Source organism: Nyctereutes procyonoides, unplaced genomic scaffold (genome assembly GCF_905146905.1).
Source record: "Nyctereutes procyonoides isolate TBG_1078 unplaced genomic scaffold, NYPRO_anot_genome, whole genome shotgun sequence".
Classification (NCBI taxonomy): Eukaryota; Metazoa; Chordata; class Mammalia; order Carnivora; family Canidae; genus Nyctereutes; species Nyctereutes procyonoides.
Window position 1 is genome coordinate 6,202,591 of NW_026575130.1, and position 24,114 is coordinate 6,226,704.

At 40.3% G+C, this 24,114-nt stretch overlaps 1 protein-coding gene and 1 pseudogene across 8 annotated transcripts in view; both read right to left on the minus strand.

Annotated features, from left to right (window-relative positions):
* Positions 1-1,437: 1,437 nt before the first annotated feature.
* LOC129521201 (ras GTPase-activating protein-binding protein 1-like) lies at positions 1,438-4,325 on the minus strand (annotated as a pseudogene).
* Positions 4,326-4,581: 256 nt separating this feature from the next.
* ALPK1 (alpha kinase 1) overlaps positions 4,582-24,114 on the minus strand; it is a 131,646-nt gene continuing 112,113 nt past the window's right edge. For all 8 annotated transcript variants that reach the window (XM_055342564.1, XM_055342562.1, XM_055342560.1 and 5 more), the window contains 9 exons: positions 22,987-23,073; positions 21,490-21,566; positions 20,486-20,581; positions 18,535-18,639; positions 15,819-17,928; positions 12,793-12,946; positions 8,197-8,359; positions 6,618-6,804; positions 4,582-5,289 (listed from right to left, as the gene is read on the minus strand). In XM_055342564.1, coding sequence (XP_055198539.1) covers positions 5,090-5,289; positions 6,618-6,804; positions 8,197-8,359; positions 12,793-12,946; positions 15,819-17,928; positions 18,535-18,639; positions 20,486-20,581; positions 21,490-21,566; positions 22,987-23,073 — 3,179 coding nt within the window. In that variant the 3' untranslated portion in view covers positions 4,582-5,089. The remainder of the gene's footprint in view (positions 5,290-6,617; positions 6,805-8,196; positions 8,360-12,792; positions 12,947-15,818; positions 17,929-18,534; positions 18,640-20,485; positions 20,582-21,489; positions 21,567-22,986; positions 23,074-24,114) is intronic.

Here is a 24,114-nt window from a genome sequence, read left to right on the forward strand (position 1 = left end):
ACTCTTATTACTCAGGAAATTTCAAGGGGTTTAGGAGCTCTCTGTTAGGACTGGAGTCAGAGACCAAATATTAGAACAAGAAATGCTCCTAGTGCTCCTATCACTTAGGGAATTACAAGGCATTTAGGAGCTCTGTGCCAGAAACCAGGGTCAGACACCAATATACATATTTTTAATTTTTTCACAAATGTTGACTAGAGTTTGGATAGTGAGCAAATGTGTTTTGTTCCTTTTCTCAAATGTAAAAAGTTAAATGTTTCACTGTTAATTATATTATTGCTTTAAAAGAACTAAAAAAGTCCCATTATCAGATTTAGAAAGCTTTCCTTTATGCTTAGTTTGCAAAGAGCTTTTCACCAAGAATTGATTTTCATTTTATTAAATGACCTTTCTTGCATCTTTTGAGATGGTATGATTTTCCTTTTTTAATTTGTTATCAGGATGAAGTTTTTTTCCATTTCTTTAATAAACTTGTGTTGGTTTGGGTTGTTCCGGAAGCAGATACCAAAAAGATACTAGACAAATAAGATATTTATTGGGAGAAATGACTCTAAAGGCTATGTGGTGGGAACAGGGGTATGCAGGTGTGGTACCTGTGAAAGGAGAGGGCAAAGGAGGACTGGGCAGGAAGAGTCTCAGATGACAGCACAGCATTAAGAAGGCTGTGATCAGACCACCGGGAAGACTGTGTGGATGGTCGCCTGTTCAGAATATTCTTAGCCTGGTTTCCTGGCCTTGCTGAGTCACTGGCTGAGAGCACCCCGGGGAGCATGACTTCGTTTGAACACAGTAGTGGATCCAGAAGGGTGGAAGCTGGTGTATCAGTCAACTACACTCCCCACCCCCCAGGAGGAGCTCCATAAAGGTTCTCACTTGCCCCAAATGCAATTGTGGACAGACTTGTACAGTAACTCCAAACTCCAGTTAGAGAAAGCTCTAACTATCAAGTAGACAGAAACCTCATGTCTGTAGGTCTGAGTCATACCACCAGGTAAGCCACTAAGACTTGCTGAAGTAATACTTAAGAATGAGGGAAATTGGGATCCCTGGGTGGCTCAGTGGTTTAGCCCCTGCCTTTGGTCCAGGGTGTGATCTTGGGGTCCTGGGATGAAGTCCTGCATTGGGCTCCCTGCATGGAGCCTGCTTCTCCCTCTGTCTGTGTCCTGCCTCTCCCTCTCTCATGAATAAATAAATAAAATCTTTTTTAAAAAAAAGAATGAGGGAAATTAAGTAATTAATAGTAGAGGGAGAGTGAACACCAATTGCATTCCTTTTTTTTTAAATTTTCTTCCAGAAATATTTTAATAAAAATTGGCCATTTCCAAGAAACACCCACTGCATGCCCATCAATAAAAGAGAACCATAACAAAATAGAAAATTTACCATATGGCTATGATTTAAAGAAAAAAAAAAACGGGCAGACACTACAGCACAAAGTCCAATAATAAAGTTATATTCCTTTGTATGGGGCTATGATTAGGATTCTGAACAGATTTTGAAATAAAAATACAAATGCTGGACTATTTAGGTCAAAGGACCTCCATAGAAGCATATCTGTCCTTAAAGGCATTCCAGTTTGAGACTCAATTTTAAGAATAAGATGTAACAAATGAACAGAAGACATACTAGGTGAAAAGAGGGATTCTTCAATCCCAACATATTCTACACCTGGTAAAACAAATCTAGACTTTGTTTTTTTCCTTTAACTGCCAAGGCTGGAATCAAAGATAAATAGAAGGCACAACAGTTTTGCTCTGGTTTTATGTTACTTGGATTTTGGGGTTTCTTTTTTGTTTTTTGGGCTTTTTGTGTTTTTGTGTTTTTTTTTTTTTTTTTTTTTACAAATACAAATTAAACATGAAAAAACTCTACTTCAAAAGAAATCTCAATCAGTTGCATTCTAGACATTTAAAACCTATCTCACAATTTAAATGGTAAAAACAGTAAGTTTGTAATTGTTTGGTGATCACATATCAAAAGAAAAAAAAACTCTACTAATACCTTTTATTCAGTTTTTTACCATACCAGCAAGAATCAGAACTATCAATTTTTCCAATGGCAATTTCTACACACCAGAAGGTAGTCATGACTCTCAAAGAACAAACAATTTGGATTTTTCCTGCCTTCAAATGTTTACCAAATCCTGTGTTTATCACAGGCTTTTGCAACACATAGAAAATAAGAAATATTCCAATGAATGAAAAATACCAAATGTCAGTAATAAGCAAGACACATTCCTTTGGGGAAACGGCTGTTAAAAAAAAAAAAAAATCCAGTCTGTATATGCAAAAGTAAAGCAAGGAAATTCAGTCTTTTTCTCTTCTTTAAAAATCTGTTTTTCCTAAAATATCATTCCACATAATTGGAAGTGAAGGACTAAAAGGTGAGGAGAGGGAAGGGCGGGAGAGGGAGCACACATCATTAACACAAAAAGTAAAATTGTACAAACTTAAGCAGTTTATCATAGACTAGGGTCAAACTCCAGGATACCAAACGCTGGTGTAAGAAATTCACCATTCTTCAGGAGCTGTGTGAAGATCAATGAAGAGCAATTCACTGCCTTGGAGCGATTCCCCTTCCCACTCCAAATCCGGGTTTCTGCACCATGCCTCCGGGGAGGGCCTCGCATTCCACCACCCAGCCCACCTCGAGGGCCTCCTGGTTCCCGCAGGCGGTTATCTCGACGGTCCCCTTCGCGGGCAGCTCGAGTCTTCTTCTCTTCCATTCAGGCGGACCTCACCTCTGAACATGATGGGCCTGTTGCTAAGGACCTTTTGAACAGGCTCAGAATCATCAAACACAACAAAACCAAAATTGGGTAATTTCCCGCCACTGTTAATGCGTAGCTCCACCACATTCCCATAACTTTGAAAACAATCTTTAAGCTCCGATTTGTCCACTTCATGTGGTAGATTGCCAATAAAAAGTTGGTGACTATCAGGGTGTCTCACAATTCTTCGGGGCTCAACGTCACCTTGCTCACCAGCCTCACGGATTGGTCTGGGTCCCCTCTGGGGAGGAATATTTATCCGCTATTCTCGCACTCTTTGATCCCTCTGAGGCCTCTGCGGTGGAATCTGAGATTCAGGTTTAGATTCCGGGCGAGGCTGTGAAGCTGGTACTTTAACAACATGGTATCCCAGTAACTGGAACAGCTCCACTGGGTGGAAGGTTCTTACTGGTCACAGATGCCCAAGAAAATGTCCTCAAGTCTTCCTGTACTGTCTGAGCTATGTCCGAAGGTGCTGGAGAAGAACTCTTCTGAGTATCCTCAGGAGCAGTTTCTTCCAATACTGGCTCAGACTTTTCCTCTTGGATCTCAGACACAGGTTCTTGCTCTGGTTCTGGTTCAGGATCAGGTTCTGGTTCAGCAACAGGTTCCTCTAAATGTTCTTCCAAGTCATTGCTGACACTCTGATCATAGAAAGTTCCAGAATCATCAGGTACCACCTCAGGTGTCTGCTGTCTTTCTTCAGGTTCCTCTACCTCTTCCTCAGATTCCTCCTGAGGCTCAGTGACAAAGCCACCAAAGACCTCATCTTGGTATCTGAAGATATCATTGTGAACGTAGAACTTATTCGCAACAGAGCCCTCAGGAGCAAGAACAAATGTCTGCATGAATCTCCTCAAAGCCTGGTTGTTATTAGAGAGCAACCCCATCACCTGGACCACCACACCATCATTCAGAGTGGCATGAGCATCAACATGGCGAATCTTAGTGTGGCAATTGGTAAAGTTTTGTGACATCACTTTCCTATGGATCTCTTTCTGTCCATAGACTGCATCTGCTGGCTTTCCATTTGAATCCAATCCCCCATGGACATAAGAAGAGTTCTTTCCATAAAATCTGTGTAGCATGTCTGGGGCCTGGTTCAGGAGCATATAATACTGTCTCACAAATTCCGGCCTGACCAGCAGGGGACTAGGCTTCTCCATAACCATTGCTTTGGTCAATTCAACCTGCGCGGCTGAACGGGAGAGGAACAAGCTCTGCTCCACGGCACGGCGGAAGGCGAAATCCCCTCACGCAACTGCGTCCGCCCCAATTGCATTCCTAAAAACTAACCTCAGTAAGGGAATACCTCACCAATACCATTTCTGTAAGTTTCTTTTAGCAAGATCATGGATGAGCTGCTCCCCAAATCTTTGTGAAGAAACAGAGCTGTGTGATGCAAGGAGTGGACTATCATGGCTGTTAAAATATACCATTCTTCCCTTGTAACTTTTCCAAATGCAAATGTACTAGAAGAAAATATGGTAGGATTAAGAATAAAGAAAACCCATGGCAGGGAGGATTTATGTACAACATATAACCTAGAAGCCATAAAATAAAAGACTAATGAATTCAACTGTATAAAATAAAAACTGCATGGAAAAAAAGTTTCATACGAAGTCACATGTCAGAAGACAAACAGAAGAAAACTGAAATTCGTATCACAATATCCTGAATTCTTTTATACATACAGAGAACTCCTGAATGAGTAAGAAAACACTCATAGTATCAGTGCTGATAGTGAAGAAAACCTCCAAATCTCAATGGCTTAAGCCATAAGAGTTTATTTCTTATCTGTTTTGTGTCCATGATGGGTCAGTGGAGGCCTCTACCATGTTGCCCTCACTGCAGGACTTACACTGATAAGCAGCTATATCCTCATATATTCTTGGCAATTGTGGCAGGATGAAAGCAACTCCACAGCATCTTGCACTCACAATTATTTTTTTCTTTAGAGATTCTATTTATTTATTCATGAGTGACACAGAGAGAGAGAGAGGCAGAGACATAGGCAGAGGGAGAAGCAGGCTCCATGCAGGAAGCCTGATGTGGGACTCGATCCCGGAACTCCAGGATCATGCCCTGAGCCAAAGGCAGATGCTCAACCGCTGAGCTATCCAGGAGTCCATGCACTGGCAATTAAATGGGCCTGAAGTTGATACACATTCATCTCACAAATTATTAGCCAGAAGTAGTCCAAGGCCCTGACTATGCCCAAGGAGACCAGGCTATGCCATACCGTGTGTGCCTGCAAGGAGAGGAGGACTTGACACTGGTGAGGAGCGCCAAGCTCATCCCATTACCATGCCACATAATCTATGATTTATTTGGTTTCTCAACTGGAGGTCTTGTCAGAGAAAGACGATGGCATATTTCATTACATTCCACGTGCTGGTGCTTAAAAAAGTAAAATATTCCTTTCTTTCCAAAATTGGTAGAGACATCATTCTGATCGACAGAGTGAATCTGGGGATCTGTCAGATAGATGACCCCTTTTCCATTACCAGTCACCCAGCCTAAAAGAGAAATAAACATGTCTGAGAATTAAATCCTCTATAAATGTCAGTGAAGTAGTTCAGAAAAATGAAAATGTATATACTTAAAGAGGTACTTTAATAACTCAGTCATATTGAGGTTAATGTTTGTAAGTTTCTGTTAAGGGATTTGTCTTGCATATTCCAATTTTTGGTTTAAGAAGGGAAACTGAATATTAGGTAATTAAATTTGTCAAATATGACATACCTAGACCACCAATTTTCAAGGAATTAGAGAGCAATAAAATGCACTTGGTTTAATTACTAAAGTCACAATATATCAAATATTTCTTTCATGATTCATAAGTTGCTTTAGTGCCTAACTCATTAGTTCATCTGTTTAACAAATATTTACTGAGCATACATACACTGTTTTGAGTATTGAGGATTTAACAATGAACAAGTGAGTAAAAAAATCACTATACTTACTGAGCTAACATTCTAGTAAAGTGGGACAGATTAATAAGCTATATAGGTAAGCAAACTATATAATACAACAGAGAGTGATGATAAATGCTATGGAAGGGGATAGAGAAGATCTTGGGGGATGGTCATAGTATCATTACTAAAAATAATGATAATAAACCTCATTTATCATTTAAATGAAGTGAAGAGTATCGGCTAATAATTCTGAGAAATAAAACACTAGATGAACTGAAATAAAATTAAAATATAAATGCAAAAAAAATTTAAAAGTCAGATTTAAGTACACACAATTTTCTATTCTATAATGAATATCACACTTGTAATAAAGGTAAAGCATTGAAGAAAAGAAAGGGTGGAAAGATTTTCACATATCAAAACAAGCAATATTAAAAAACCTACATTACTCAAACACACAGGTGAAATTTTAAAAAGTCACTGGATTTGCACTAGAATTTATTTTTAAAGATTTTATTTATTTATTCATAAGAGACAGAGGGACACACACACACAGGCAGAGGGAGAAGCAGGTTCCATGGAGGAAGCCTGATGTGGGACTTGATCCCAACACTCCAGATCACGCCCTGGGCCAAAGACAGACGCTAAACCGCTGAGCCACCCAGGGTCCCCCATGATTTGCTCTAGAATTAAGCTCAGTAGAATATGAGCCAGGTTTTCTTACTGATTATGTGACCCTGTAGACACTTGCAGAAGCTTTTTTTCCAGACATCATTTGCTACATACAGTAAAATCAATTAATTTAATTACAAATAGTAGTCTAGGCATTGAACAGTCTATTATATAATGACTGGAAAGAGCTAGTTACAAGACCTCACATTTAATATGAATAGCATTAACATAAAAAAATAAGTCTTAATTTCACATACCTTGTAAATCGACTACAACATCTCTATGATTAGAAAACTCGTAGGAAAAATGGCCATAAGCCAAGCCATACTCTGTGGCTTTGTATTCTGTTTTAACCACTTTTGTGTTATTCGATAATTTTACAAATTCCCCCAGTATGTAAGGTTCCACACTGATACATCCCTTTATTGTCTTGCCTTCCAAAATCTGAAAAATAGAAACGGAAGACAATGTACCATTATGGCTACGAAAGCCTCTGGCTTTGGGGTTGGGTAGACCTCACTTTGCCACTTGGGAGCTTTTGGTTTGCTTCTGGAGATTTTGGTTTGCTCATTTGTAAAGCAGGTATTAAAATAACAGCTACCTTATACCATTGTTAAAAGAATTAAATTAGAAAAATCCGTGTAAAGTGCTTAACACTTTATGTGGCATATAATAGAACCTAAAATTATTATTATTCTTTTATTAAAATGCTCACTTAAAAATGAGGCCATGAAGTGACCTACCCTAGGGAGCTAGCTCGTCAGGACATGTAGATAGATCATGCATTGGAATGCTGGGCTGGAATATCATCTCAAGCATTTGTGTGTATGATCTATTTTGCAGAGTTGTTTCAAAGGTTAGAGTTAATGTGCTAAATGCCTGGTATAGTGCTTGACACAAAGAAAGTGAATGATGGCTATTATTGGAAATAATAAAATATGAGTCTAAAAATGTCTTTGTCCAAAGTAAAATAATATGTATCTTTTATGTGTGAATGAGCTAAGGATCCAATCTATTTGGGAGGCAGGGTATTCTTAATCCAAAAAAGAGAAAAGTCTGTGGAGATGGATATTTGCTTTTATATAGTTAAAAACAGATTGGTCTCAATGACCCCAGAAGGCGGAGCTGTAATTCATAGGTAGAAATCAGAGGAAGAGAGATTTGGGCTAAATCTAAGAACTTCCTAACAATTGGAATTAATTGAAAGGGAAAAGGGAATAATTATTTTTTCTACATAAAAGTGTTTAAGCTAAAGTAATTACTTAGTAATTACTTGGTTGCCAGGGATAGGGACTAACAGATGTAAAACAGGGAATTCATGCATCATGTTGGGATAATTTGCACTTCATAAAATCTTTAGGGTCCTTCTTCTCTCTTTGAAAGTACAGACAATACACAGAGAAAGGACGCTAAAATCGCTAACTTGACCATGTGGGACCAGATACCAGAATTAAAAGAGTGACTTGGAAGATCCAAATGATGTATTCAGGGTGTAGAAGGTCATGGTTCTTACATATTTCTCGAAGTAGATGAAGCAGATGAAGTAGGTGAAGGATTTTGGTAACTGAGTTTATTGGATTTTTAAAAAAGATTTTATTTATTTATTCATGAGAGACACAGAAAGAGAGGCAGAACATAGGCAGCAGGAGAAGCAGGCTCCCTGCGGGGAGCTTGATGCGGGACTCAATTCCAGGACCCATCACGCCCTGAGCCAAAGGCAGGTGCTCAACCATTGAGCCACCCAGGCATCCCAAGTTTATTGGATTTTACCAAAAATCTAACCTAATATATACTTAGAGGCCCACTTAACCAAACCCTAGCTCTCTTCAATCTTACCAGCAATACCGTGGATGGGATATAGAATATCTGTGTTGGAATATTTTGTTCATAAAGTCTCTTGTTAAATTCTGTCACATAGTGCTGGGCGGTCATTTGCCGTTCCACATCAGTGAAGTGGTGCCAGAGTCCCTTCTGCTCCTTATATTCTTTCCCAACATATCTATGATCAGAGGAAAAAAAAAAACACACAAAAGAAATGCAAAAGTGATCTTATCACAGAGTAATGAGAGTGGAGACCAGAGGAGATATGCAAAAATGCTTGAAAGATGTTACTCTTTCTCTACCTTAGACAGTCAATATTCGTTATCCTGATTTATCTCATGACTCAAATAATTTCGTAAGGCCCTCCTGAACAACAGAACATAATTCATGTTGGCTGACTGTGATGGTTAATTGTATGTGCCATCTTGACTACAGCGTGCCCAAATATTTGATCAACCATTATTCTGCATGTTTTTGTAAGGTTGTTTTTGGATGGATTTCACATTTAAATCAATAGACTGAGTAAAGCAGGTCGCCCTCCCTAATTTGAGTGGGCTTAATCCAATCAGTTGAAGGACAAAAGTAGAACAAAAAGACTGACCTTCTCCCAAATTAGAGAGAATTCCTCTTGCTAAACTGCCTTTGAGCTGGGACACTGGTCTTTTCCTACTTTTGGACTTGAACTGAAACATCAGTTCTTCCTGCGTCTTGAGCCTGCTGGCCCTTGTCCTGAAACTATACCAATAGCTCTCCTGGGTCTCCAGCTTGCCAGCTGTAGATCTTGAGATTTTCTGGCCTCTATCCATGCAAACCAATTCCTGACAATACCTCTCTGTCTATATGTATATACATCTTCTTGGTTCTTTTTTTCTGAAGAGTACTGTCTGATACACTGACTAAGGATGATACTGATTATAGAGAGAGTGTCCACATACTGTAGCAGTTTGCCAGACTTCCTTGGTAAGCCAAGAGAGCCAGGATGGACCCTGGAAAGTGCAGACTCTGCAACCAGGTCTTTTACTACCTGCAATGTGGCCATACACAGGTCAATTAATCAATCTGAAGCCTTCCTTTATCCTTTCCTTATCTGATTACTTCATCGTTACAAATACTTGTTTCCATCATCACCTATTAGGTGTGTAGCACTGTGCCCGTCCTGAGTGTTTTAAAGGAAGTGTGAAATATTTGTATATTTCAAGGACTAATGCATAGCTGGAAACAAGATATGAAGCAGTCAATGATTAGGTGCTGAAAGGAGCAAAACAGTAACTGTCACACCTTACCATAGTTTATATTTTGCTGTAAGCTAGTGTCAATTTACAAGGAATTTGCATGTGTCTAGACCGACCTCCAAAAATCAAAGAGAATTGTTAGTTGTAGACTTCAACTAGAGAAAACTCTCTCCAGAATGTCCAGCTCTTGGTTTTGGCTCAGGTCTTGATCTCAGGGTCATGAGATTGAGGCCAGTGATGGGCTCTGCACTCAGTGCAGAGTCTGTCTGAGATTCTCTCTCTCTCTCTCTCCCCCTCTCCCTGCTTGAGCTATCTCTCTAGAAAACAAACAAACAAACAAACAATAAGTAAATAAATAAAATAAAATCTTTAAAAAAATAAAAAAAGGAAATCTGACAGAGGAGGAACCTCTATGGCATCCGAAAGCAGCCAGTAGAGGAGCAGTTGTCACAATGGGGGTCCTGTGCTGCAAGCATTTCTACTACGGGCAGACCCTGGGCCTGCAATAGCTTTGAATCAGTTCAGAACTCTGAGCAAACCCCGGTACTGGAGCACTTCCCAAATATTCTATCAGAGGACCTCCAGGGCTAGGTACAGGATCATTAATCTGGGAACAGAGGCTCATTATTTCTGGCATCTTATGCCATTTTGTGGGGATCATTTTCTTTAGTAAGGATTTGTTACTTGTAAACTCTTTTTTCTTTGACAGCTTTTAAGATTATTTCTTTATCCTTGGTGTTCTGAAGTTTTATTACTATGTAGCTAGAAGTGGATTTTTGATTGCCTGCCCTCTTTTCTTTTCTTTCCTCCTTCCTTGCTAGTTTCTTCCTTCCTTCCTTCTCTATCCTATTTAGGATTCACTGTGATTCCTGTACTCGAAGATTAATGTGTTTTGACAATTTTGGGAAATTATCACATACTATCTATTCAAATAGTAATTCTTCTTTATTTGCTCTGATCAGACATACGTTGGACCCTCTCAATCCATCTTCCACATTTCTTATGCTCGCTTTAATTTTCCAACTCAGCTCCTCCTATGATGCATCCTGCTGTATTAGTTTCTTAGGGCTGCTATAACCAAGTGCCATAAATTGAGTGATAAACAAAAGAAACTGATTCCCTCACAGTTCTGGAGCATAGAAATTCAAGGTCAAAATGTCAGCAGGGTCATGTTCCATCTGAAGCCACTAGGGAAGGATGTTTTCCAATCCTCTCTCCTGGCTTTTGTTGGTTCCTGCCTTGTGGCAACACAACTACAATGTTACATGCCTTCTCCTTGTGCATGTCTATCTCCAAATCTCCTTTTATAAGAACACCAGTCATAGTGGATGAGGGGCCCACCTAACTCAAGCATGACCTCATCTTAACTAATGATATCTGCAATGACTCTATTTCAATAAGATCACACTCTGAGTACTAGGGGGTAGGACTTCAACATATGAATTTGAGACTACAGTACAGAACTGTTAAAAAATCATTTCGGGTCCCTGGGTGGCTCAGTTGGTTGGATGTCTGCCTTCAGCTTAAGTCATGATCTCAGAGTCCTGGGATTGAGCCCCACATTGGGCTCCCTGCTCAGTGGGGAGCCTGCTTCTCTCTCTGCCTCTACCCCTGCTCGTGTTCTCTCTCTCTAAAAAATAAAATCTTAGAAAAATCATTCAATCCATAACACATGGCTTCATCACCTGGATGTGTGATATGGGGCAAGTAACTTAACATCTTTGTGCCTCAGTTCCCTCTTCTGTACAGTGGGGATAATAATATTTATCTTATAGTGTTTTGTGATGATTAATTAAACTAGTATATAAATTATGGGCAGCCCGAGCGGCTCAGCATAGTTTAGCGCTGCCTTTGGTCCAGGGCATGATCCTGGAGACCCGGGATCGAGTCCCACATCAGGCTCCCTGCATGGAGCCTGCTTCTCTCTATGCCGGTGTCTCTGTGCCTCTTTCTCTCTCAGTGTGTCTCTCATGAATAAATAAATAAAATATTTTAAAAAATAAAAATAAAAATAAATAAAATAAGGCTTGGCACTTAAATACTTGGTAACTATATTTACATGTTTCAATTATTATTATCATCATCAACAACCTTTTCAAGAAATAAACTTCCACTATTTAAAAATCACCCAATTTCTCACTGTCTCTCATTCCCTCTCTTCCTATTTATTTCTTACATTATTTAGATTTGGATAAATAACAGGGTCCACCTTAAAATTCTGGCTTTACAGATCTTTTTAAATACACAGATGATGTAAAATTAGGCCTCAAACACAATGGGGACCACCTGAGGTGACTAACCTTTTCATGTGAGCTTTTGCTTGAAGTTGTCATCAAGAACTAAGGCCAAACAAAAAATTTTTCAAGTGTTTACCTCAGTGGGGTGTTTTTAGAATTTTTTTTAAAGATTTATTTATTTATTTGATAGTGAGAGAGAGTGCAGGCAGGTGGAGGGGCAGAGGGAGAGAAAAATCTCAAGCAGACTCCCTCTTGAATGGGAAGACTGATGCAGGGCTTGATCTCACAACTCTGAGAGCATGACCTGAGCCAAAATCAAGAGTCAGACACTTAATCAACTGAGCCACCCAGGCACCCAGAGGTGTTGTGCTTTTTTTTTTTTTAAGATTTTCTTTATATATTCATGAGAGACAGAGAGAGAGAGAGGCAGAAACATATGGGACTCCATCCCAGGACTCCAGGATTACGCCCTGGGCTGAAGGCAGTGCTAAACCGCTGAGCCACCCAGGAATCCCTGTTTGTTTGCTTGTTTGTTTGTTTGTTTTAAGATAGCTTTTTCCTTCAGTATGTAGCCATTCCTGCATCCCTGCTTTATCTGGATAGTCTCTAAACTCACTCCCTTACATGTGTAACTTCATATTACAGATGTCAATGCCATCTCATCCCACCCCACTCAAAACTTCTACAGTGATGTCGTAAGGGCTTATGCACCCATATCCCTGGATAGTCTTCATCCCTAGCCTCAAAGGATTTTCCTACCTTTTTTGCAGGCTCATTTATTTACGTATAAATGGTTTCCATAGTTGAACTAGACTTCTTGCCAGCATTTTTAGTGGGAGTGTTTGAGGCTCTCTGTTCTGCCATATGGTCAGAAACTCCATTTTTCTTATCTTTACAATGAGAGTAACAATGTCTCCCTGAGAGGTTTGACATCATGAACGTCTATGTAAAATGGCTGAATAATGTTGGTCAGTGTGTGGCAACTTGCTATTAATTAATGAGGAGGAGGAGGAAGTAGGAATCTGAAAATATACAATGTGGACAACTTTTCCAGCCCTTTCAAAATCTCATAAATGATTAATTAGCAAAAAGGCATAAGTAGCCCCTTTTACATTAGTGGTATAGATGTTTTAAAGAAATACCTCCCCAGAGTTTCTTCTTGATGAAGATGATGAACCCAAAAAGCATTTCTTTGTCTGCCTTTCTTCTTCACATTCAGGTAGTCCCCCAAATATACAATAGTTTCTTGGGCTGTCCATAATTCTGATTTTTTAGAGTATTTTAATAAAAGAGCATCTGGGAAAAAAAGATAAAATAAAAATGGATGTTATTTTCAAAGAGATGTTACAATTCATGAATAAAATCAATGTGACACAAATTTGAATCCAGCTTGTCTGAAATCTTCAGCTTCTTTAGTCATTTTCTCATATTTCAGTCTCCTCTCTGACTACTACTACAAAGCTAGTGTAGTACAATAAAAAAGTAAATATAACAAAGATTTGCAAAATCCCTTGCTTATGATGGCGAGAGATTAGGGTAAAACCAGAGTTTCTATATGAAAATGGTGGAAAACAAATGGCTTTTTATTTATTTTATTTTTATTTTGTAAAGATCATTTATTTACTTCTTTGAGAGAAAGAGATAGAGATAATGGAGAGAGCATGAGCAGGGAGGAGAGGGAGAAGGAGGCTCCTTGCTGAGCAAGGAGCCCAATGCAAGGCTCAATCCCAGGACCCCAGGATCATACCTGAACCAAAGGCAGATGCTTAACCGACTGAGCCACCCAGGGGCCCCAACAATGGGCTTTTTAAATAGCAAAACCCCAGAGACCATCTTGGAAGAGTGATATATGCTTGTACCTTCTAATTATCTGGGGGCGCCAGATAATGCAGCCTACTAACTGTGCCAGATGATATAGATTGAAATAAATGAAATATATCTCAGAGATTCCTGGCAACTCCAGAAATCATGGTTACCCAGAAGAGTGCACCTTAATTTTCTCTTACTTGTTTTAAGTTGGGAAAGTCCAGGAATTACTTGACAAAACACAGCTAACTGTACAAAGATGCTACTCAACCAAAAAAGGAAAAGATAAGAAGGAAAAGCAAAGGGGGAAATCCCTGGGTGGCAAAGCAGTTTAGCGTCTGCCTTTGGCCCAAGCATGATTCTGGGGTCCCAGGATCGAGTCCCACATCGGGCTCCCTGCGAGGGGCCTGCTTCTCCCTTTGCCTGTGTCTCTGCCTCTCTCTGTGTGTGTGTCTCTCATAAAGAAATAAATAAAATCTTAAAAAAAAAGAAGGAAAAACAAAAAGTGTCTCTACCTTAAGGAAAGGCAGAACAGTGCTAGCAAGAAAGCATTTATTTGAGAGGAAAGACATGAATTCTGAGGAAGAAGTGCAACATTTTGGGATCCAAGTTAAAATGAAGTGAAAAAGGACCTTCTGTACCAAGGTTGTGATAATGAGTGAAGTTACAGGAGACTCAGGGGAGAAAGTATGCAAAGTAAGATAAACTTTCAGGTCTGGGGCTGGGGAGGGAGAAGACTGGCGGCTGAGAAGAGTGACCACATTTGGGCCTCTCAATCAGAGAATCTGAGGGTGGAAACAAGGTGAGCCGCTTGCACACATTCATAGGAAGGATAATGAGCTGAGGGAAGAAAGAAGGAGGATGTATAACTTGCTTTGTTTCTTTGGGTTTTCTCTGTTTTTCTTATCTGAACACTAGGGATGGTAATGTTCCCATAATGGGTTTGAGATCATGTACATGTGGCTTTTTACCCATAAACTGGCACATAGGCATAACAATAAAGCAGTTACCTAACTCTAAGAAATGTGATTCTGAACCTACAAAATCCCTAAAAAGGGAATAGTGAATAAGGAAAACCTATTATAGAAGAACATTTTGCTTCTTTTTTAACAACCTGATCTGTAGTCTTCTCAAGGCAGCAGGCCAAACACTGGAGTACTTTGAAGCAAAGTTACTGACATTGTCTTTCTAAAAACTCACTGAAGAGCTACTAAAAAATACTGATGTCTGAATCCAAACCTCAGACACCCATTAGATTGGAATCTCAGGGGTGAGGTACTGGAAATTTAAAAAGCTCCCTCCCCCCAGGGGATTCTTATATGGTCCCAAGATTGAGAATCACAACTTTATTTTATTTAATTATTTATTTATAGATATATTTACTTGAGAGAGATTGAGAGAAAGAGAGCACATGCATGAGTGGAGGGAGGGACAGAAGGAGAGAATGAGAGAGAATCTTCCAGCAGACTTCCCACTGAGCATAGAGCCTGATGCTATGCTCCACAGGGTGCTGGATCCTAGGACCCTGAGATCATGACCTGAGCTGAAATCAAGAGTTGGATACTTAACTGACGGAGCCACCCAGATACCCAGAGAACTACTGCTTTAGTATCTAGTGCTTAGCAACCCAAAGAAGAAAGAGTTGTTTCTTTCTTTTCAAATAATTCTAGCAACCCAAAGAAGAAAGAGTTGTTCCTTTCTTTTCAAATAATTCTTCAGTATCTTAGAGGGTGCTATGATGTGATCCTTTGGGCTAAGAGAAGAATCTTCTTTTGTCTTCTTCCCAGACTCTCCACCACTTCTAAGCTGTAACAGACACATTGACTACTGGGTGGCCCCAATCCAGGCTCCCTGCTATGGTAAGTGACCGTGAGTTGTTCCATAAGCAAGAAGTAGTTGCTGATTGCAATAGTAGGGGGCACTTGCTCAATCCACTAGCTGGAAAGAAACCTTGTGGACAGGTGTGAAAATCTCTGCCTAGCAGAAGGGTGATGTTTAACTAGGTCAAACTGCCCTCTAGAATCTGAATGGGGGAAAAACAGAAATAAGCTGATTGGTAATGAGAATCCATGGAAAAGACAGATGCTGAGTGGATATGGCACACATCCCCCAATATATGGATATGGCAAGCCCCCAATATATGAGGTGGCCTGAGTAAGCCTTTAGTCTTTGTGACCATTACAGTCCACCACACCAAGAGTGAGGGAAATCCCTGAAGTACATATTTTCTGTATATTCACAAAGCAACAGGGGTCTGTGTCTTTCATGAATTTTAAGTGATCTACATATCAAGTTCTTCAGAGGACCCCAAACGTACATAGAGGCTTCCTGAGGCTGTACCTACTGAAAAGGTTGTACTCACTGTGTGCTTGGTGGAGTTGATTAGGCTTAAAAACTCCAGTATTCCCCAGTCTCTTTAACAGCCAATCATGTCTCACCCCTGCAAAGAGTTTTTCAAAGTCATCAGGGTGCAGGGTTCGAGCCTCTAGGATCTCTTGCCTTGTCATTTCTGGCAATGAAACAAAAGAACTTCCACTGGAATTCAGAAAGGACCATGGGTTTTCCCCCTCAGAAGAACTGCTAGAAAATGCAGGTGATTTCAACCACCATGCTGAAGATGAGCTGGAGTTCTGGCTGCAGTTTAGAATGCTTCCTGGCTTGTTTCCTTCCTCCGTGGTAGTGCAGTCCTTGCTAAGATCAAGGAAGGCAACATTACTACTTACAGACGGGTTGGGTGTCTCAGCCCCCTGACCATGCGGCTGCCTCAGAGCACATAGGCTAGAAGAGCCACATCCACTTGTGGGGTGAATGTCTGTGCTGTCGAGCAGCTGGCCCTCCTCATCTACTGTGGAGGCATCAGGGTCGATGTCTTGCTCTTTCACTGAGCCACTACTCTTTCCTGAGTCAGGATTTTGAGCAGGCCAAGGAAAAGTGAAAGAGCTACATGCCACCATGGAACTTTTGTCCAGAGAATCCCCCATGACTATGTGAGAGTCTAAGGGCATAGCCTCTTCTTTTTCCACTGTTTCTCCTTCCGGGTCAACCCAGGAGGAGATATCTTTAAATGTAAGGTCCGTGCCTCTCTTGATTTCTTCTCCATGCCTGTCTCTGGCATCACAGTTGATTTCTGGAGATTCAATTAGTTCAAAGGTTTCTTCTTCTTGGACCAAAGGATATGTGGCTATGTTCTTGGGCCAAACAGAATCAGAAGAGGACAAAGAAACAGAATCAAACAAGCGTCTGGAATGAGAAGTATTTCTGGATCCCGTGTTTCTGACTTTCTGTACACCTTCTGGAGCTCCTAGCAGCTCTGCACCAGAGGCCAAGAACATGCCTGTTGTATTATGAGGACAAAAGGTTGTCAAGGGCACATGTTTTTGTAGCTGATTTTGAGAAGACTCTAAACGGTCATCCTTGGACACTTGGAGAGAGAGACCATAAAGCTTTGAAGACAGTGGATGTGAAGCTTTGTTTTCCTCACTGAGCTCTACCTCTTCAGACAAGGCAGTGGAACACTGAGTATCCACAAGATGTTCTTCTTTGCAAGGCTCCTTTCTGGTTGGCCTGTCATCAATATAATTTACTTCTTCCCAGCTTGTAGAAGAACTAACCCTTGATAACTTGCTCCAAGAACTAGAGCAATGACTGTCACTCAGAGACTTGTTCAAAACATCTCCTTCACCATGGCTGTAGTCTGGTGGCTCAATCTCAGTCTCTACATCTTGATCCAAGGAGACTCGAAATGTATCAGAATGAGTCCAGTTTTTCCTTCCTTTCCTCCTGAGTTTCCCCTGATTATTCTTAACCATTTGGGAGGAAGATATTACCATGCTTTTTTGAAAATGTGGTTTGTCTTCAGCAGTACATACAGTATCTATGTTTCTTGTCTCGGTTTTTAGAGTAGTGATACAGACTTCCGTTTTTGTATCTTTCTGTTTATTGTTGTTTCCACAAGAGCTTTCAAATACTTGACACACTGAAGTATGGTGCTGTGAATAGGCTTCAAGGATTTTTTGGAAATCCACTTGCCCATGCAAGATGGGTTTATCCAACCCATGCTTGAAATTCTCTGGAACATAAGACTTGTCATCTAAATTTGAGAAGCTTTGAATTTGTAAATGATCTTTTACATGGGCAATAATTGACAAGATCTCCTGAGAGAGAACTTCTCTCTCCTGACTTCCAGAGGAAGTACTGAAACTGTACAGCTTTCCCATAGCTTTATTACAGAGCTGACTTGCTACATTGACCATCTCTGTTTCCCCATAGAGTCTTTGGTGCACTGTGGTGAGGCCGAAAGCAGCTTTGAGAAGACTATGAAGCTCTTGTTTTCCAGTAACTGGCTCATCATATCTCTTGGTGAGGAGGCCAATTTCAAACGCTTCTTTGGCCTCATGCAGATATGAATTTTTCATTTCTGGAGGACAGTCATTAGAACTGCTGTATGACAACAAGCATGTGCCACGGATATTCTGAGCAAAATACCAAATACAAAATCAGAAATTGAATTAGAAACTGGAAGTGAATCAAGAAAAACTTCATTCCTGGGGGCAGCAATTAGAAATATTTTAGGAAAATAAACACTTGCCAGATATTCTAAAAAATATATACAATCAAGTATTGAGTTAAGGACCTAATATCTTTTTGGTGAATCAGGAGCAGGGCCTGGGATACATGTGATTGGTTGGCATGAGGGGGAAGAAATTAGTTTTAACTACAATCTTGCTGTTTGCCTCATACTTTTAAAATTTTTTTAATTTATTCTTTTTAGTAATGTCTACACCCAATATGGGGCTCCAGCTCATGATGCTGAGATCAAGAGCTGCATGCTCCTCTAACTGAACCAGCTGGGTGGCCCCAGGCCTAATACTTTTTGATCAAAGATGATAAGTTTGTTGTTGCTGTTACTGCTGTTGTTAGTTTCAACAAAGAGAGTCTATATATGGGAAATGGACATAGTAATTTTCTCTGTGAAAAGGAGGCTGCTACATACAAAAACACTTTAGGTTAGACCTTCCCTCTCACTGGTTACTCCTCTCACTGGGGAGCAGTTCAGCAAGGGGCTGCACCCTCCTTACCACAGCTGTGAGCACAAACAGAGGTGTGTAGGGACTGAAGGCAGCTGCCAGTTTGCAGGCTTCTGCAGCTGAGAGCAAATGGTGGTCAAACTCCTTCAAAAAACCCTGTGAAAAAATAGGAAGCCAAGTGTTGTATTGACAATTATTTGTCCATTAGCAAAAGTCAGGCTATGAAATTCCTTTGCTTTTCTTTCAGTATTCTGAAAAACACTCTGCCCCTCATCACAACCATTTCAGAACAGTGCCAAGAAAGAGTTAAGTGGCCCCAAACCCCTAGATTGTTGAGTGAGTGTCCTTTCCCCCAGCACCCATACACAACCCATCCACCCTTCCTCCTCAGAGAGGGCCTAATGTGTGCAAAAATTCACAAATGCCTGCCTATACAAAATAGTTTACACAAGTTTCTCTGGAGGATCATGCAACTCTTTGTTCACAGGAACTCTGCATATTTTGCAGCCAGATGAGCTGATGATTTCTACACTGTTCTTAGCAAAGAACCTTTTAATGTATGATTTCACGGCAATTAAGATTCATTCATTCATCCTAGAAATGTGTGTACCTCCATGTGCCAGGCACTGTTCTAGACATGAAGGAGATAGCAGTGAGCCTACAATAATAAACTTGCTTCCTGTTGAGGGGAAGAGATCAGTCAATACACAAAATGAATAAAATGCATGGTATCTGACATGGTGATAACTGTTCTAGAGAAAAAGCAGGAAGGGGCCACAAAGAGGTTCAGGGTAGGGAGGCAGTTTACAATTTTAAAAAATTTAATTTAATCTTTTTTTTTTTTTTTTTTAAAGTAAGCTCTAAACCCAATGTGGGGCTTGAACTTACAACCCTGAGAACAAGAGTCACATGCTTAGCCAGGCAGCCTGGCAGTTTATAATTTTAAGCAATCATCAAAGACAACTTCACTGAACAAGGGATATAACCCTTTTCTTGTGTGTTGGTCTGACAGCAAAAGCAACATTTTGCTAAGACTCAGATTGCTAGCAGCAAGCTGCATGTATTCTTATGCTACACTAATTACTATTAAATATGGTTACTATGTCACTTTAGTATTTAATAAAGATGGCAATCTTCATGATAATATTAAAAATCTCAATACCAGTTCAGTGCAGGAAAACAGGTCAATGTCTATGCTAATGCTCTAGACTGGTCAGAGACCTGGGTTCTGCTCCTAGTATTCTTTCTTACAGGGTGCAAACTATAAAACTCACTTAGTTTCTCAGGACGTCAGTTTATTTTTCTCTAAAATGAGAATGATACATTTTGCTCTACCTACCTCATAGGGTTTTATGTGCTCCTATATATTAAATTGTAAAAGAATAGATAAATACTAGTAATCATTATTACTAAGGATAAGAACCTAGACAAGTAACTCATGGTCTGATTTGAGCAGAGGGTAATTAGTTTTAAAACTGTTATCCCTTTGGGGAACCTGCCTGGCTCAGTCAGTAGAGCATGCAACTCTTGATCTCAGAGTTGTAATTTCAAGCCCCATGTTGGATGTAGAGCTTACTTTAAAAAATGAAATCTTTAAAATTGTTACCCCTTTACCTTATCACTGAGGTGCCCCAAGCGTGGAAACTGAATTTTGTGATGATTTGAAAGGAAGAAAGTGGGATTCAAAGCATCTATCACCTCAATGATATTCATTCACAAGTCATTTTTTTAGTATTAGTCATTTTTTAGGAGACCCTCATATGTCTGGCACTGTGCTAGGTGCTAGGTAGGACACCAATAGAATTGTTCCCAGGATTGTTCATGTGACTTGAAGAGGGTAGACACTGTGCTCCCTGACTCCTGGAGAAGGAATGAGATTGATACACCAATCACCAAAAACACTGGCAGTAAAAACAAAAAACAAAAAACAAAACAAAAAAAAACACTGGCAGTTTTGTAGGTGATGCCACTCTGCACCATGATTTTGACACTTGATAATTACCAAGTTAATCTGTGGATTGTTTTTAAACTTTTCATAATCTTTTTTGCTCATGGAAACAAAGATGTCTGCCAGTATACCTAGTGACGTGGAAATACCCTGTAAGAAAAATACAAACAAAACACAGATTAGGAATTAATGGTCAATTACTGCTCTCATCTCAAGGCCTAAAGTCAACAATTAGTTCTCCAGATTACCTACTGCTGCTGCTGATTCTTCTTAGTCTTATTGTTATTGTTATTCTGACCGAAAATACTTCTAAACTGGATGCCACAGGGTTTGCAAAATCATCACATCCTGAGGACACAGACCCAATGTAAACACAACTATTTCTTAGTTGGGCTTTACTGGACTGTCAACACTAACTTCTCCATACTGCTAGGCCTAAAGAATTGGTTCAAGCAAGAGGCCTTTTGTCCCATTCTGTTTGGGTCATAAAAGGATTGTAGGCAGTGGCACTGCTATATAGCTCAGGGAAACAAGATGACCCAGTGTTCCAGTTTACAAGGAGAATATTCCTACAGAGGTACAGAGGATGAAAACATCAAATAGGAAAACAAATGTTGCTTCTCAACTTCTTGGATAAAGATGCCACATAAACAATTAATTGAAGCCTGTCCACTCAACTCAGGAAAAATGATTTTATAAATAAGGAACTTGGCTATTTCAACTTTGCTATGCAATCAGGTAAAGACTAAATCTATAATAAAATAAATAGATGAATGGATCATAGAAATAAATATATAAATAGATAGAAATGAATGCAGAAACACTAAATACATGCCAGGAGTCTAGCTGTGAGTGGGGACAAGGCAAGACACAAGAGGAAGTTACCAAATGTTTCTGGTCCTATGCCCATGAAGAATCAATAAAAATAGAACCAATAAAAAGAAAAATAGAACCAATAAAATTAATAAATGATACAGTGAATTGTGCTTTAAGGAGATAATCATCCAAAGACAAATGTAAGAAAGGAGAAAAAAAAAAAAAACCACTAGATATATCACCTTTCTATCTGGCTGAGGAAGTGTCAAATATCCTATGATGGAGGTCCATATTAGCTCTGCTGCTTCATACCACATCCCTGAAAAGAAAAAGGGGAGATGGGACAAACTGCTAGTATCTGTCTATTGTGTTAGAAAATATCTTTGAAAACTAATACGGAAAGAAGATTCATTGTTTCCTGTTAGGAAAATTTAAGGCTGAATTACACTGACGGCAATCAATCAATAGCAATCTGCTGGAAAAACAGCAACCTATTTTTCCAGTTGGTTCAATACAGATAATTCTTCCCTTTTACAGAGAAACAGAAAGAATTATTATATATCATATACAATATATATAAATAAAAAATAATTAGCCCATAATTAACAAGAATACTAATTTTTTGTGTTAAAAATTTTCAGATGTGCGCAGCCTGGGTGGCTCAGTGGTTTGGCACTGCCTTCAGCCCAGGGCGTGATCCTGGAGACCTCACGTCGGGCTGCCTGCATGGAGCCTGCTTCTCCCTCTGCCTGTGTCTCTGCCTCTCTCTCTGTGTCTCTCATGAATAAATAAATAAGATCTTAAAACATTTTTTTTCAGATGTGTTTGTATACTTATTTATTTATTTGAGCATCTGCAGCTCCTTTTTATTCTTCCTTTTTGATGTTTTTGAAAGTCTTCGTGTTCAGGCTGGGATAGGCTAGGAAGCCCACAGGGGCCCCAGAAGCTCCCTCCTCCCTCCCAGCGCATCTCCCTCCGCTCTCCAGCCTACAGCAGAGCCTCAGCCCTGTGTCCCTCCCTCCTCAGGACCCCCTCCCCTAGTGCGGCTCACTCACCATCATCCCCCCGCCAAGTTCAGGTTGCCCTGTCTGTGGGGGCAGTGCTAGAAGCCCTCTTGTGGACTGTTGGCACCGCACTCAGCTTTGCCCGGCTATAACCAGCGGGGGCGGGGCCATGCATTTTAAAGCCCAATTAGCATTCTACAACTTTTGTTTGACAAAGTCAGGAATGCCCTCTGGAGAATGAATGGGTATGGTGTCAGGGTGGTTTACAATAAGGTGTCACTCTAACACATGGGGTCCTGTAGAACTGAAAGCCAGACGCCAGAAATAATCTTGAGAACCCTAGGGTTAATATCACACAGCTGTGTTTCTGTAACAAAACTCAACAGAAAATATTTTATTTTATTATTATTTTTTTTTAGGTCTTATTTATTTATTTATGAGAGACACAGAGAGAGAGGCAGAGACACAGGCACAGGGAGAAACAGGCTCCACGCAAGGAGCCCAACGCCCAAAGGCGGCGCTAAACCGCTGAGCGGCCTGGGCTGCCCAGAAAATATTTTATTAGTGTTTATAACACTTCTGGGATCTTAAATGTCATTTTCTTTTTGATGAGGAAACTAAACGATGTGGGGATTAGTAATTTTAACCAGATACAATACAAAAAGTCCACAGTAAACTCTCACGGCCGGACTTTGTAAATGAGCCCTGAGAGGAGCAAATGTTTGATGACTGTACCTAACTTTTGCAGAATTTGCCCTCTGATCTGTATGCAGACTGACTGTACCAGGACCTTGTCGCTTTCATTTCTGTACAGCCAGGTACCTACAACAAAAGAGGGAAAAAAGTAAAGCAGTTTTAGCTTTGAATTATCAAGGAAATAGCCTGGTGAAATGACACCGTTTTCTCACAAGTCTTCATGAACACAAGTAATACAGATTCCAGAGACCATCTTTTCTCTACATATAGGGAAAGGTCCAAACTCCTTGCTGTAACCTCCAAGGCTTCACAGAAATGAACTCCTGTCTGGTCTCCCAATGGACTGTGTTCTGTCACACTGACTTCATTTGTGTTCCTTATCATCGGAGCGATCTCTTGCTTTATGGCATCTGCACTAAGAGGCCTGGGATCCTTTTCCCTCTGGTTCCTGAGGAGACCAGCGATTCTTTCCAATCCACCCCAAATTGGTTGGGAGGTTGGGACTTGATGCACACACACGTCAAGAAGGTATGAAAAGACTAAGTACTCATATAATGAGCCTTTCTGGCAGGCAGACACCCAAGCTGGTCCATTTGACTTGAATGAAGAATGGTGAGTGGCTTTGGTTTTAATTGTGATTAGGGTGTGGGGCTGGGGTACGGTCTCCCACAAGCTATGCTCAGTTTACTGATAAGTATGTTTAAAACAACCCAAAGGGCAGCCCTGGGGTCTCAGCGGTCTAGTGCCACCTTCAGACCAGGGCATGATCCTGGAGACCCGGGATCAAGTCCCACGTCAGGCTCCCTGCATGGAGCCTGCTTCTCCCTCTGCCTGTGTCTCTGCCTCTCTCTCTCTCTCTCTCTCCTCTCTGTGTTTCTCATGAATGAATGAATGAATGAATAAATAAATAAATAAATAAAATCTTTAAAAATAAATAAATAAAACAACCCAAAAGGGACACCTGGGTGGCTCAGCAGGTTGAGCGCCTGCCTTAGGCTCAGGGCGTGATCCTGGAGTCCTGGGATCAAGTCCCACATCGGGTTCCCTGCATGGATCCTGCTTTTCCCTCTGCCTGTGTCTCTGCCTCTGTGTGTCTCTCATGAATAAATAAATAAAATCTTAAAAAAAAAATAAAACAACCCCAAAAACAGCCCCCACCCCATGCCT